Raw genomic sequence first — 15,196 nt, forward strand, 5'->3', positions numbered from 1 at the left:
GAACTTTGGGAGGTTTATTGTGGAAAATCTCTGCATGTTGCAAATGATCAAAAACCAGAACAAAACCACTTTGGCACTCAAAGATTTACCCTGAGTTTGACAGCCCTCAGTCTTTGTTTGACACAGCAGGGGACACAGGAATAAGATTAGCCATGTAGAACTTGGGCAGCTGGTGCTGTGATTTCAAAAAGTCTCTTGTAATTACTTATTCGGTAACTTTTAATTGAACTTGTGAATCTTGGATGTTAGTATTCTGCTTTACAAAAAAAAAATATGACTTTCCAAAGCTTTTAATGTATTATTTTTTTCCAAATTATGCAGTGGGCTTTCTAAAAGCATGTATCCTGCTGATGGGAAGGTGCTGAAAGAAACTGTTTATCCTCATTTACTCAGCTTTACTGGTGTGAAGGAAAACAAGGTAAATTCATTAAAAGTTTACAGTGAACTTCAAAAGTTCATTATTTGTTTTCTAACTACCTGAGTGATCTCTAAAAAATCGTTGAGTATGTCAACAGATTTAATTGTTCTATGAAAACAATTAGTAAGACTTATTCCTTAATTTCAAATTTTTTACATACAAACTTGGAGATGCTCATAGCATATGTTTGTCTTAAATTCTGGCAATATTTACTTTTTTCACAGAGAAAAAATTCCTATATTTTCAGCTGTAGATAGGCTAATTGTTGAAATGATTTTTTAATTTTGGCAAAAAAGGGAGAGCTTTTTTGGGTTACAGGTGGTCTAAAATAGATTTAGAAGCTTTTAGTTTCATATCTGTAATAAAAAAACCAAACAACAAAAAAGCCAACCCACAAGCGAAATGTGAACAAGTTGCTTAGTTCGTTTTATTGAGAAATGTAGGCATGTTTCAGTGTAACTACATAAATAGGTTTTCCCATGTGTATTCATCCTAAATTGTGATGGGATTTGTGTCTGTGACATTTTATCCAGAATACTGTTATCTTGAGCCTTCAGAGGCATAATCACATGCCTAACTTTCTTACGCTGTGAGTAGACTGACAGTACCCACAGTGCATAAAATTAGGCACATGTGACTCTCTTCGGAACCATGGTCTCTGCTTGAAGAAGCCTCTATGGTTAAGAAAAGAGGAAGCTGAAAAGTAGGTGATCTTTATACTTCTGATTGAGAATTCAGGTTTAGCAGAGCATGCCACACCAATTTCAAATTTAGAAGTTACTGCTTAGACAAAGTAGGTCAAGTGGACTCAGCTGTGTTGGAAAATCTGCATCTTGACTCACTTTGAGTAGTGCTTTGTGTGACCCCCAAAGAATAGGTAAGGAAAAACAATTGATTTTAAAAGTAGAAAATTTATTAGAATTAGGAACGGGGGGGGTGGGGGGTGTGTGTGCAGGGCTGTGTGAATCTTTGGCAAGGGTTCTTATTTGGCAAAAATTGAACCAAGATATAAGACATTTTTCTATGTAGCTTTGGTTCTGGTTTTGTTGCTAAGCCTTATTGCTAATACTGTTTATGAAATAGCAATTGTTGGAAGATGTGCCTGCCTTCTGTTGCATTAGTGTTTGCATATTTGTGAACTCAAACAGGTCTTTAAACAGTTTCTGAAGATACGCAAGGGAGACATTTTTATTTATGCCTGACTAGAAGCACTGTCAAATATGTACCTATATGAGGCTTTCTAGTGTCCTTTTTTCTTTCTGTTGGCAACTATAGACTCTTAGAGGGCATTTTTGTTGCATGCTCTTGCGAAGCCTGACAGGCTTATTTTTCACTTGAAAGGCAATAGCACAAGCCATTCAGCTTTTTCCCCAAATGCTGTGATCTAAAATCAGATAGGATAACTGCTGAAGGATGCCAAAAGGTCAGATATCATGAAGGAAAAGAAATAGCCAAAACACATGGCTTAGCAAATAATAGGGTTACAGTGGTGTAGGAAGCTCATATATGCTTCCCCCCAAATGTATGCATTTTTAAATAATGTCCCCAGTGCTTTTCTAATATTTATGCTTTAATATTTACCTTTCTACCTGAATAATTTTTATAGCAGATTTGTGAGACAACAAAACTGCCTGTGTGATGATCCATTTTGATGTCTGTTCTTAGATTGTCAATTGAACCACATTACAGTACAGTTGCTTATTGTGGAATTTGCTCCCAAATTTCAATATTGTAAATAAAATATATCCAACATAGGGAATGTTATTAAAATGTCTTGACGGAGCAGAGTCAAGCTGTGTCTACACTAAGTAAAGGTGATGTATGGTGCAAACCAGTTTATGCTGATGACCTTTTCACCCACACTATCTACAGTACATGGTGTGCTTTTGGGTTTTTCTGTGCTCCTACACACATCTCCCAGTTTACTTTCCTGCAAAAAGAATCCTCATTTGGTGCTCCACGACAGCTCCACAACACAAACCTAAGCATTCACTTCCAAAGTCATTCTTAGTGTAAACGCAAACATACTAATGTAGACATCCCTGGAGATTCCTAATTCTACTGACTTTTGTGAAGGTTTCAAGCAACTAGAAGCTTCCCCTTAGACACCTCACCTGATTTTAATAGTTTAATACTTGAGAATGAAGCTTATGTAATAAACAGGATGTTTTTGGCAAGTCGCCAGTAGATTATCACAAAATTTGGGTGTTAGTGATGTGGTGATATAGAATTATCTGTGATGTTATGCCTACAGGCAAAGAAAACCTACAGACTTCTACTCTTCACAGGAGAACGAAAGCATGGTGTTTGAGATAATATACTGCAATATGTTTTAGTGTTGACTAAATGAAACCAGGTAGATGTCACTAAGTCTCTTTATCAATTATACCTCCATAGTATCTAACTTTTTCCAGATGACTGATGATGATGTAATTATTACCTATCTATGTAAAAGCATAATTCTTACCTTTCATTATTTGTAGTAATTTAAGCCATCATGACTGAAGCTTTATTGAATTTATTTTGATGTGAAGATTATCAATGTTTCACTGTGTTTTTTTCAGCCTGATCTTGGTTTTTATGCTGCCATTTTTTTCAATATGCTGGTGATACTATTGATAGATTCTCCATTTAGAGACAATAAACCTAGGGAGCCCTCCCATTCCACTTTCGGGGTGTAGGCTTAGCCAAGGATACTGTCAAAGCAGAGGTGATCTTTGAGGGGCTTGCACCAGACAGAGTAGACCTCATCTGAGCAGAACTTAGTGACAGATGAGCGCTCAACCATTGTTTGTTTTATATTTCTACAGCTTTTGATGTCCTTTGAATTTGCAATTAATTATTACATTATTTTGTCAGGTCTTTATCAGAATATTGATTAACTGCTATTTTTCGCAGAGTTTTCCTTTTGTCATGGGATTCATGAATGAAAGAAAGGAGCCTTTCTACAAGGTTCTTTTTTCTGGTGAAGCTTCAGGAAGGATCACTTTGTGGCATGTTCCTGATGTCCCTGTGTCAACATTCGATGGTTCACCAAAAGGTCTGGCAATTCTGTGCTCTTGATACTGTCTTTTTAATTATGTGTTTAAGTCAATTTTCATGAAAACTTAAATTCTCATGAAAATATTTTCAGACTAGAAAGCGATGGTCATTCATGTATGATAACTGCCTGTATTTAGAAGGAGCAAGATGCTAACAAAGATCAGCATTTAGAAATTCTTCATGGAACGGAACAAATAAACATTCCTCTTTCCTTACCATCTGCCCATAAATGCGTCTCTACCAAATGTCACGAAAATTTATGTAGTTGGTCCTGCTTATGGTTGTTCATAGGGAGGTATAAAAGAAAGGATTTAGTGAGATGCAATCTAGTGTTGGAATAGCAACTGCTAAATTTCCATCACTAGGCTGCTGAAAGGATAAGTTAGGGGAGGTGATGAAGAGATGAAAATATATATTTTGCTTTGGATTTTTATTTTATTTTGAACTAAATAATTAAAATTCCTGATTCTCTTCCCTCACCCTCTAGAGATCCCAATTACAGCAATGTGGACTCTTCAGGATAATTTTGATAAACACCATTCAATGTCTGAGGGCATTATTGATCATCTTTGTGCATCTAAAGATGGAATTGAAAGTACAGTTGTCAGTTCTTCTGTGTACATACCCAGTCTCGACAAACTCGTGTGTGGATGTGAAAATGGGAAAATTTTTGTAACACTAGGTTTAAAAACTGCAAGAACAAGACTTTTAGAAAACATATCTTTGAAAGGTAAGTTTTAACAAATTTGTCCAAATTATCTCACTCAAGCACAGAAGACTGTATACTTCTGACATCCCCTTCAGTGATCCTTGTAAAAATTCTCTGAAGAATAGAGGTGATGGTCAAGGATTCAATGAGGAAAATGAAGGATCTTTCTCCCTCTGTAGCTGATCTATCCGTTCACAGCTTAGTGCAAAGCACCTTGGTAGTACTGTTGAGGAGTCCTGGAATGGCTGTGGGGATGGAGTCATGTGGAAGTGAGATATGTGGGATGTCACAATATGGGCAGTGGTCATCTTTGTCATTTTCCCTCTAAAAGATCATTCTGCTGAAGGAATAAAAAGGGTACATCTCGGTAGATGAAGCTCCAGAGAGCAGACCTTCGTCCTCCCTTCTAGGAACATGTTTGAAATTCTTTGATCCCATGTAAAGGATTGTTGTGTTCAATCTTTTGAATTTCCTGACTTTTAGCAAATGTACTGTAAAATATGGGACCTCTGTTCTTAAACAACAGAAGTAATTTATGTACTATCTTGTTTCAGATAATCTACCTTACAAGGTTCTGAATGGTCATAGTAGCAGAGTCACTTGTTTACTTTATCCACATGATAAATCAGTAGGATTTGATCCAAGCTGGCTGTTATCAGGGGGGCAGGATTCTATTGTGATCTGCTGGGATATATTTACTGGAGGCATTTTACACCAATTTAGTCTGCAATCTGGTCCAGTGACAGAGATCTTGCGAGCTCCAGAAAACCACAGAGTAAGTAAAAGCATAATAAATGATGTCTTTAAAAAAAGTATCTCTGTACAGGTGTGTGTGCATATACATGAGAGTAAAAACTGTCTGGCAATACTTTTATCCTGCAGCGCTTTACCCTTACTCTACATTCACTTAATTGTCCTGTTTGAAAGTTGTTTTTCATTTCAGAGGGTTGATTTCTTGTTAGTTTGTAATTTCAGTGATTCAGAAAGATGATCCTTAGCCAGTGACATATTAAATCAAAGCTCTTAACATTCTATTCACTATTTTTTATATCATAATTGTCAATCTATATGTTAATCTGGATATCTCCTAAGTTCTGAAGTTAAAAAGTATAATTAGTAAGACTAGGGGTTTGAACGTAGTGAGAAAATATTTTGGCCAATACTATTTTATCTAAATGTGTATGCTTAATTTTGGTTCCTGACACACCTTGTGGTCCTTTGCATGAATGTTTTTGTGTATTAATGAGATTTAGAATAATTTTGGCTGCTTTTCTGTAAGTGAATTTTGAAATTTAGAAGACTTACTGTACTGAATGTTCTATGAAATTTTGTTGAACAAATTCTGTCCCTATTGTATTCCAGGGGGCTGAGATTTCATCTTTTTCCTCTTAGAAAGCCTTGAAGATGCATTTACTTATGGTTGACCCAGAGTTCGCTTACATGCCAACATTAAGTAGTCCAAAAGATGTTTTGCAATGACATAAGTTCTTAATGTTTGTAAAGCTCTCTTTAGCCCTTTGTTTCTGGAAACTAGATAGGATTTAATACCTGCTTGGATGGTGTTTCAGGTCTTTTTACAGGACTGAATTTTTCCATAAGGTGAATTCCTTTGTGTCACCAAAAATTACTTGCAGGAAAGGAAGGCTTTGCAGAATCAGATCCATACAGTGTGATATGAAATTATAACATACCCATTTTTTAAGAAATCTATTGCCCTTGGCTTTTGTGTGATAAGACCTGACATAATTTTATATCATGTGAACAATGATTTGGTTTAAAGTAATTTTTTAGTACTTTCTCTTCTAGGACAACGGCTGCTGTATATTTAGTTATACAGTCACTGCTTTGATAGGCTAAGCATTGTGAAAAAATGGTATTTAAATTATTTTTGTTTTTTATTGAAAAAATCAGAGGAGATTGTATCAGGAGATCAGTTCTACAGCTAGCCTGTTAAAAAGAACTTGGAGATGTAGGCTGAAATAAAACATTTTTTTTTGAAATGAGTATGTTCTAGGGAAGAAATCACTGGACAACTTTTACCAGGCTTGTTAAAATGATGTGGTTATGACTGTGGTTACAGTGTTGAAACTGAAGTTCTTTCTGGTTTGCAGTTAGAAGATCTCAGCATAGTGTGCTGTGTGTGCAGTGATCACTCAGTAGCAATTCTACATCTTCAGAAGAGAGTATGTCTCTTACATGCCAGAAAGCATTTCTTTCCTGTGAAGAAGATAAAATTTGACCCTGTTGAAAATCTGCTGATTGTTGGATGTGAAGACAATTCAGTTTATATTTGGGAAATTGAAACAGGTAATAATACATAGAGGGGTTTTTTGTTGACTTAAGTTTTGTTTGTCTGTGGTGTGGTGTTATACAAACCTAGTTTATAGAAGACTAAAGCAGAAATACTAGCACATTGAATATATTAATGTAGTTAAAACATTTATATAAACAAGCAAATAAAGTTTTCATATGGTTCAAGGTATGCCACTAATAAAATACAATAGCTTTAGTCAGATCCTGACAATCAGATGATTGGTTGACATTGCAGTGAATTTTGAATACAATATTTTGGGAAACTATAAATAAAATGTAAGTTATTCTCTTTAGTTGTTAAAGAATGAAATTTTCAGTCTTAAGTTAGAGCACATAGTTCTGCTTTCTTCAGCAAAATCATAATCTGAGAAACCTTTTGAGTTAATTGATAATCAGTTAATAGTGGAAGATAACTGCAAAGCTCACAACTGTGTGTAGTCAGGAAAACTAAAGTTGAGTGTTTCAGGTTAAACTATAGATTCCCAAGTGATTTGAGAGTGTAATGCTGATTCATCAGGGGTAATAAATGTAGCTATTGAAACTTTGACAGACAGAACTATCAGATGCTGTAATGGTACTAGCTGTCACAATACTGTGTTTCTATGTGACCCGGAGCTGTGTGTCCTGGGAGGAGGGAAGTGCATTATGAGTCCAGAACCACTGAAATGCACAGCATGTTAATACTGTTTGAAAACACAGTTTTACTAATGTAACACTGACATCACAGTTTGCAAGTTATTACAACACACTGTCTAGGCTGTCTCCTTAGGACAAAAAAAGGTCCCTTGTTTTAAAATACAAAATATCTGCATTCAATGAAGGACTTGGCAAAATGAGTACAGCATAAATTACAAGCCTGTTGTGTTAGTAAGCTGTTTAATATCATTAAGCTATTGGCATAGGAAATACCTTCTGGTACTTATTTTTTTCCTAAATGTAGTGAGATGCCTCTTTAAATAAAAAGGCTTAGAATAAAATTAAATTGATCTAACAATTATAGTCAGTTAAAACTTCTGGTTTTACACTGGTGTGTTTTCCTACAGCTATTCAAAAATATGAAGTTCTCTTATGAAGTTTTTGTATTTTTGCATTGTATTTTGAGATTTAAAAATTCTTTTAAATCTTTTTGTTCAAAAATATCAATAAGAAATTAAGAGAAGGTGTGACCTTAAGAGACTGTTAGATTGTATACAGTGTTGTACTTATTTTTCTTTGCTATCTCGTTGTTGAGTGACGATATGATGGTTTTGCTTAGAATTTTAGCTTTAATGGTACTGCTGGGAAAAACAATACAAGGTCAAATTCTCAAAAGTAAATACAAGACTCTGACTTAGGGTAGTCTAAACATGTTATCCTGCTTTTATTTGTTGCTTCCTGTGTAATTTTAAATTCTGTTTTCTGGTAAATATCTAAGATTCTTCTTATGTGTGTTCTGCTGTCCATCAGCCATTGGGCAGGGTGCTGGGCCATCTTGTCTAGACAGAGCTTTTGCTAAGAACGGTTGGACCAGGTGATCCTTGAGGTCCCTTCCAACCTGGTATTCTATGATTTTGTAGGTGCATGGTACTACAGTTTTCAGTGCATTTTCTCCTGTCAAGAGGAGGCAGGGGTTCTACCCTTCTGCTCAGTCCTCTTTCTGGAAGGTTTGTGGAACATGGCTGTCTCGGGATCCTTCTTCCTGTCTTGTGATTCCTCTAATCCCTTCATTTTACTAGTTTTTGTCAGCACATATTGCAAATTGTTACTACTTTTACAACTAATGTTGAAAGCAGTTGAGAAATTTAGGTGAGGAAAATTTTGATATAGAATGTTTTCTTTTATTTCACAGCTAAAAAGGACATTTCTCAAAAAATGTAACTGTAGGTAGGCTGTTTCCTAGGTACATACCAATTTGAGTGAGACATCCTTTGAAGGTCATTATACATAAATGTTTATTAGCATTTCTTGTAAGGTCATCTTTTTAACCAAAGGATTAGTGTATATCTGAAACTGCAATAAAATTGAGCAAATAAATGTAATAAAGGACCACAGAATATTTTGTTTCCTTATAAATCTGTTTTCATAGCTATCATTTTTAACTGACTTGTATCAATTATTTTCTATCAGAACTTAATCACTTTGAGCTTTAATATCTCCCCTATTTCCTTTTTTAAACAAACACTGATGTTGAGCATGTAATGATTATTTTTCGTCCATACTTTGATGCATTTGTTATTGATCCATCATAGTATGTGCTGTTATATTTGTAGGATACAGTGTAACAGCTCCTCAGGTGCTCCTGTGATGTGATTTAAGGTTAAAGCTCACAAGGTGGCAAGTCTTAATGTCCCTCTTGACAATAAATTGGATTCTAAGGGGACTCAGACCCCATAATATGTCAATGCAATGCTTAATCCTCTTTTAAAAAAAAAAAAAACAACAAATAACCCCAAACCCAAGCAAAACAAAAACCCCTCAAACTTTAATCCAAAATAGCCATGCTAATGACATGAGAGAGAGGATGACTTAATCCATCATAGCGCACAAAATTAATTTGAAAGTTGAATTATTAACAAAGCTTATTTCAAGAGCTGTAGAGGCATCATGAAGAAATACACTAGTTCATATCAAGGCATATCTTTAGCAGGACTTGCGTTGCACCCTAGTGTCTGCAGGAGCATAGTCTACAGCACAATTGTTCTTGTGCTGTGCTTGTTTTGCACTTTCACGCTTTTAAGATAAACATAACATTATTTTCTTTTAGATTTTTCATGGGAAGTGTGTATTCTGGTAAAAATTTTGAAGATTTAAGTATATCCCACACTTAAAAAAATTGCGAAAGTTCCCAGTTTTCTGCTTTTTCAGCCTTTCAGTATTCTTAATACTTGATGGAATGTATACTATTAACTATAAATAGTGCTGACAGGTCGTAGGTATTCAAACTTCTGTGGTCAGGTAAATTGCTAAATAATTCACTCTGTCATTTTTAAATTGAAACTTTTGGCTGTTGATTTAAAGAAGTCATCTGTGCAGACCTTAGAAAAGGCAGCTCCGTGTGTGGTGTTGGAGAAGGCCAGGTCTGCACTGCTCAGAAAGGTATCTTGCAGGATTAAATAATACTTAGGCAGTGTATGCCTTTGAATTAACTCCTGACAGTGGTGATACGTTTATGCCCACAGTGTGATTCTTGGTTAAAGACAAACGAACACACCCCCCATACTTAACAATCATTTCTTTCCTAGATTCCTGGACAGTAAATATTGTGGAGTGAATTCAGTGCTGCTGCTGTGTTTGCTTAACAAGATGGCAGATGACTTTGGCTCATTAATTCTATAGAGATGCTAGGCCAAAATGCAAATCACTGCACTCAACGATATAAGAACTAATAGTTTCTATCACCATATAATGCCAAAGGCAGCCCAAAGAAGTTAAGCATCTGGAGACAAAATTATATCTCGGATGCAACTTTAGTTATTACAGTTAGATAACTTTATAGTGAATACTTTGTAAATCAGTGAGATTTAATAGCATAGGACTGTAGTGGTACCATAGAGACAAAAATCAGAGTATACTTTTAACCATCTCTCCTTTAGTTGTAAAAATGCTACCTACTTCAAAATCAAAGTAGTAGTAAAATTGATGCCACTGCTCATGTATATTACATGTTCAGAAAGGGTGCAGATGGCTAAAAGTGTGTTTTTTAATTGCTGTTTCTGTATCTTTTGTTACTAGTATCAAGCAAGAATGAGAGCTACAATCACCACCTCTTGAGGAATAGCTGGAACACTATAAGTGATGCAGTTATTTGATATGTTAGCAATAATTTTTTTATTCCTGTTGTGCACTGGTAACTGAAAGATGCCATAGAAGGTGAATACCTGGGAAAGCCTACTAGGATATACTGTAGTTGGTTTAATGTGCATTATATCTGTATTGCAGGAGAACATGAGAGGTCATGGCATTGATCCTTGAAATTGGCCTGACCTAGATCAAGAGCTATGTAGATACTTCAGTGCCACTCAGGCAGACAAAGCATTGTTTAGATATATGACAACAATGTATACACCGTCACAGACAAACCTCTGCAGAAACGCAGCAGCCTTTCATTATGATTTTCATCTTTTGGCAAACGAACAGGCAGCCATGCCTAGTACCACTTGCTTGTACAGATGCCTGTGAGCATGTTCCCTGACTCGTTTAAACAGGACAAAGTCTGAGTGGTAGCGTTGTGCTTGGATTCCGTTACGGAAATGGACATAAGGTAGTTTTTGTTGTTTCTATAGTCAAAAAGGGTTTTTCTTTATTTTTCTTCGAGCTATGCAGTTAAGCTTCATGACTAAGGCTTTGTCCCTTTAAGTGAAAGTCAGTGGAGGACCTGATTTTTTCACTCATATATCACTGTTTGCAGTTCAGAAAAAATCTGAACGGTGTTACTGTAACAGAGTTAATGGATAACTGGGAAAACAGCCAGTCTGTTTATAATTTCAGGCTATGGATTAAGGAATTTCCATGAATATTTCAATATTTACACTGTTGTAGAGTCAGCAATAATTCTGTTGAATTTGATAGATGGCTTTACAAAAGTTTAGGAGCATCTAGTACCTATGACTGTCAGTTTTACCAGTTTAGCTGCAAAACTATGAGCTTATGGTTCATGTTGTTTTTCTAATGAGTAGGAGGAAGCAGGAATAAGTAAAAGTCTGTATCCTTTCTCTAGCGACTACAAGGAGAGTCTAAAGAGGAGGGCTGGGGGGGGAGGTGAGCAAAGCTACTTGCCTGCTGCTATTACCAGTCTAGAATAAGATAAATTGAATTCCATCCATCTGGTCCTCTGGTTTACAGAACAAAGTAAAAATATTCTAAGTTTAAAAGTTATTATTGCACATGCATGAGGCAAGCCATATAGAAAACAATACAGAAGCCATGAACTAATATCTGTGTGGTTTAATTAATTTGCCTAAATTTTAATATGTGGATACAGCAACTTTCCATTACAGTGGAAATCTTTCCATGACAACAAATATTGATCTAATAATATGTTTGGAATATTAATATAGCATGTGTACAGGATACATTCCAAACTTGTGTGCTGGAAGACAAATATGAAAATCAATAACAAATTTTATTCTAATTAAAGTGCAGAATATTTTTCCAATAGCCACCAATTGAAATCCACTTCAGTAAGGAAATTAGTGTTATCTATATTGCTTTTACATTTTCCTAAGCATTTGATACCTTTGCTTTCTTAAAAAAGGTAAATATCAGTATGATAACATGTAGTGATAAAAGAATCAGTGTGTTTTTGTTACTGTATACAGCATATGGCAGCATGTCTACAGAGCCACATTTCTATCTAATATGTATTGGGAGTGAGGAAAGAATGGATAGACTTTAAAGAGCAATCTTCCTTGCTCAGAGGTGGCAATCTTCATTTATCAGAGGTAAATTTAGTCTTTCAATTAGTACTAGTTTAATATGAATTTAGTCCTTGAAGTTCATCATGCCTGAAGAATGAATCATCTACTAATTTCCTGTTACATTCTTCTCCCTTGCAAGTCTTGTTCTGTTTTACTGTTTTATGACATGCTAAGTGTGAGTTTAAAAATAGAACAACATCAATTAATAAAAATTTTTGTTCAATTATCATAACACACAGTTAACTTTACAATGGCTACATTGTATTTTTCATACTTACCCAGTGAATGCAAATTTTGAGAACTTTCTTGGATGATGCTAGCCCTAACACAGAAAAAAATTGAAACGTATGCCTACAGAGTATTTCTGCGAAGGTCAGATCTCCTGTATAGTCAAAATTAGGTGTATGCTTACAATCCTTACTAGAAAAGCTCAAAATCATCAATAAATAATAGTTTGGATTTGTGTAGTTAACCATATTTTTTGAAGATTGTGTCCAGTTAAGTCATTCAGATGGTGGGTGAAATGGATTGAATAGAGCATGTAAGATATTAAGGCAGAAGAATTACGAGATGTTGGGGAATTACTGCACTTGGGTTTGAGAAGACGCGGTGCTTTGGTTGTCTTACAGGCTTCTTGTCTGAACACACTGGTCTTACTGCATTGCTGTCCGACACTGTCGCTACTGTTATTGCTAATAAGCTGTGTTAGAATAATAGAAGCTGTTATTTAAAAATGGTTTGTGAACTCTGAAACCAAAGTTCAAATAACTTTGTCGTATTTTAAGCCCTGAGCCTGGGAGATCTTAGTTTTACATACAGAAACAGTTATTTTTGTACACAAATCCTGATTTCTTAATTTTGCAAAAGCACTGAATAATCTGAACGATGATCCAGTCCTTCAGGAACAAGAAAGTCCACTAATTTTTCTGATTGAAAGTTTCTAACAATTTTTACAAAACATTTTAGATGAATTATATATCAATTTCAAATTCAATACTGTTTTTTTCACAGTGTACTTGCTATCTGTACAAGAGCTGTGGTGATCATAGTGATTTTTAGTACATAATCTGTGTTTCTGTTAATGACTGGTGACTTCACTGTATCTGCTTGAAATGTGCACTGCTGGGAAATATAATTCACAAGATGATATTTTATTATAAATGTTATAATTTTTTGTGATAAGTATTTGCTTGACTTTTTTGATTAATCTCACCTTTGAATTGTTTATAGATTCTTATCTTTTACTTGTTAATATTCTGTACCATTTAATTACAGGACAATTAATTTAAAATAAAGGCCATAAAATTTTCTACGTAAAATTGAATTGCTATAGATGACAAAACAGAGAAAAACAGATTATTAAAGCTGTTGTATATCTCTACATGTAAGAGATGTGTTTGAAGGAAAAGAAGTTTATGAAGTTAAGCTTTGAAAAACTCAGAGGTGTTAAGGTTAAGACCATTTGTGCAAATCTAACTGCACAAATCTAATTTATGCAATTCTGCATTAGCTTTCTTTTTAATGTACCTCTGAACTCTTGAGGACAATTAAATAAATATCTATATAATATTTTTTCTTTCACGCTGTTTAATGTGTATTGCTTGTGCTACTTGAATCCTTTTCTGAATATAATACTTTTTCTTGTATCTTGCCATGTTGGTTATCACAGTATCTGAGTGCTTAAGTAACAATATTTCTGCCATTTTTCTGTCAAATGCAGAAATGTAACGATTGTTTTGGCTTCTAACTTCTGCATCTAAGCAAAGCAGGAATCCTAAAAAGACAGTGCTTTCTATAGAATTGTTCTTAGAACACCCTAGGTGTTAGTAATTTTAAAAAACATGTTTTAATGTATGCAATGCCCAAGAGATTTGTATAAAAGTGCCTGCTACCTCAGTTCAGAAATTTTCTTTGCTCTTACTACCTGTCTTTGTAAACTCAGCATTATGTTGATACTTACACATCATTTTCTACATGTGTATATCTTGAGGGTTTTTTCCTAGAGGTAAGTGAAAGAACATCACTTCCATTCACTTGTAGTAAGAGTGACTCTGTGAGATGGATTCTGTATAGGCCTCCCTGGTATAAGCAACGAGAGAAGGTAACGGTGCTTCAATTAAAATTGTCACTGTGGTGGGAACGAGACATCAGCATTGGCAGCGTGTTTCACAGCAGCGTAACGTTCGGCTTTGAGTCCACACTTGAAGGCATGAAGATTGTGAAACACCCATGTGTTTTATGACTTTAACATGAATGATAAATGGTTTGCAACACTTTTGCTGAGAAACAAAAAAAAAAAAAATCCCACCACCTTAAGGTAGCTGTCAAGCATAGAAAACTTTAGCCCAAACATTTAAAAACTACACAGGTATCAGTAAATTAAAACAGGCTTTTAGTGAGATTGGCAGCCCCCATAAAATATGTGGTGTCTAACATTAGTCAAATCCACCTGTATGATCACTTCAATCACAAAAAATCTTTATAAAAAAAGACAAGAGTTCAGAAATACTCTGAAAATATTTCGTGCGATGTTAATGCCACATTGAGTAATTTAAACTGTTACATAAAACCTCTTCTATTTCAGAATCATTCTTGCTATGGAGAAAATGAAATTACTCTGCAGGTAGTGGTGTTATAGATCAAACCTTTGATCATACTGATGGTCAAACGTGTTGGACCACTTTCAAACACTGTTTAAAGATAATTTGTATGTAACTGTATAAGCTCCAATATTTTTATAATTGGTATCAACAACAGCAAGTTTTCTAAACCTCTGGTAAATGCTGTGCAGTTTTGGTGTTTAAGTAGATCCTCCTTTAGTATGTCTGACAGCTTTTCTCCTCTTGGAAGGAAATTAGCAATTAAAGCGTTTAGAAAAATAAGGTGTAGGTTTCATCAGGTGGCTGTGAGGAAATAAGTTACACAGTTTTAATGAAACTTAGAACTGTATCAAAGTAAACTTGGCCATTAATTTACTATACATTTGTGCCTAGATAATTGTAGAAGCAACAATAATTAGTCCTGTAACCCTTTTGTCCTTGCAAAAGTGATTTACAGTCTTTTTTTGATCTCTCTCTCATTTTCCCTTTCTCTGTCTCTCCATCTTTCTCCCTCTTTCTTTTTCTCTTCAGGTCACTGGTCAGAATTAGATTTGAGTGGGTGAGTGTGGCCTAGCTGATAAATCCTGTGGCTGCATTTCATATGCTGGAGGCTGTGGTATAGCTAGGGTCAAAGTCATAGCGGTCACTACATTTCTTGTTTTTTCTCCAATGAACTCCGCATAGCCTAAAGATCTGGGCTGATGCAAAACTCAAGTTT

The 15,196-nt window shown here is 35.1% G+C and overlaps 1 protein-coding gene across 3 annotated transcripts in view; it reads left to right on the forward strand.

The window, feature by feature from the left end:
• The window catches only part of WDR72 (WD repeat domain 72), a 117,296-nt gene that overhangs the window by 21,452 nt on the left and 80,648 nt on the right, over positions 1 to 15,196 (forward strand). For all 3 annotated transcript variants that reach the window (XM_054837387.1, XM_054837385.1, XM_054837388.1), the window contains 5 exons: positions 322 to 418; positions 3,317 to 3,458; positions 3,948 to 4,190; positions 4,724 to 4,944; positions 6,281 to 6,476. In XM_054837387.1, coding sequence (XP_054693362.1) covers positions 322 to 418; positions 3,317 to 3,458; positions 3,948 to 4,190; positions 4,724 to 4,944; positions 6,281 to 6,476 — 899 coding nt within the window. The remainder of the gene's footprint in view (positions 1 to 321; positions 419 to 3,316; positions 3,459 to 3,947; positions 4,191 to 4,723; positions 4,945 to 6,280; positions 6,477 to 15,196) is intronic.

The sequence above is a fragment of the Grus americana genome, chromosome 10, assembly GCF_028858705.1.
Source record: "Grus americana isolate bGruAme1 chromosome 10, bGruAme1.mat, whole genome shotgun sequence".
NCBI classification, from domain to species: Eukaryota; Metazoa; Chordata; class Aves; order Gruiformes; family Gruidae; genus Grus; species Grus americana.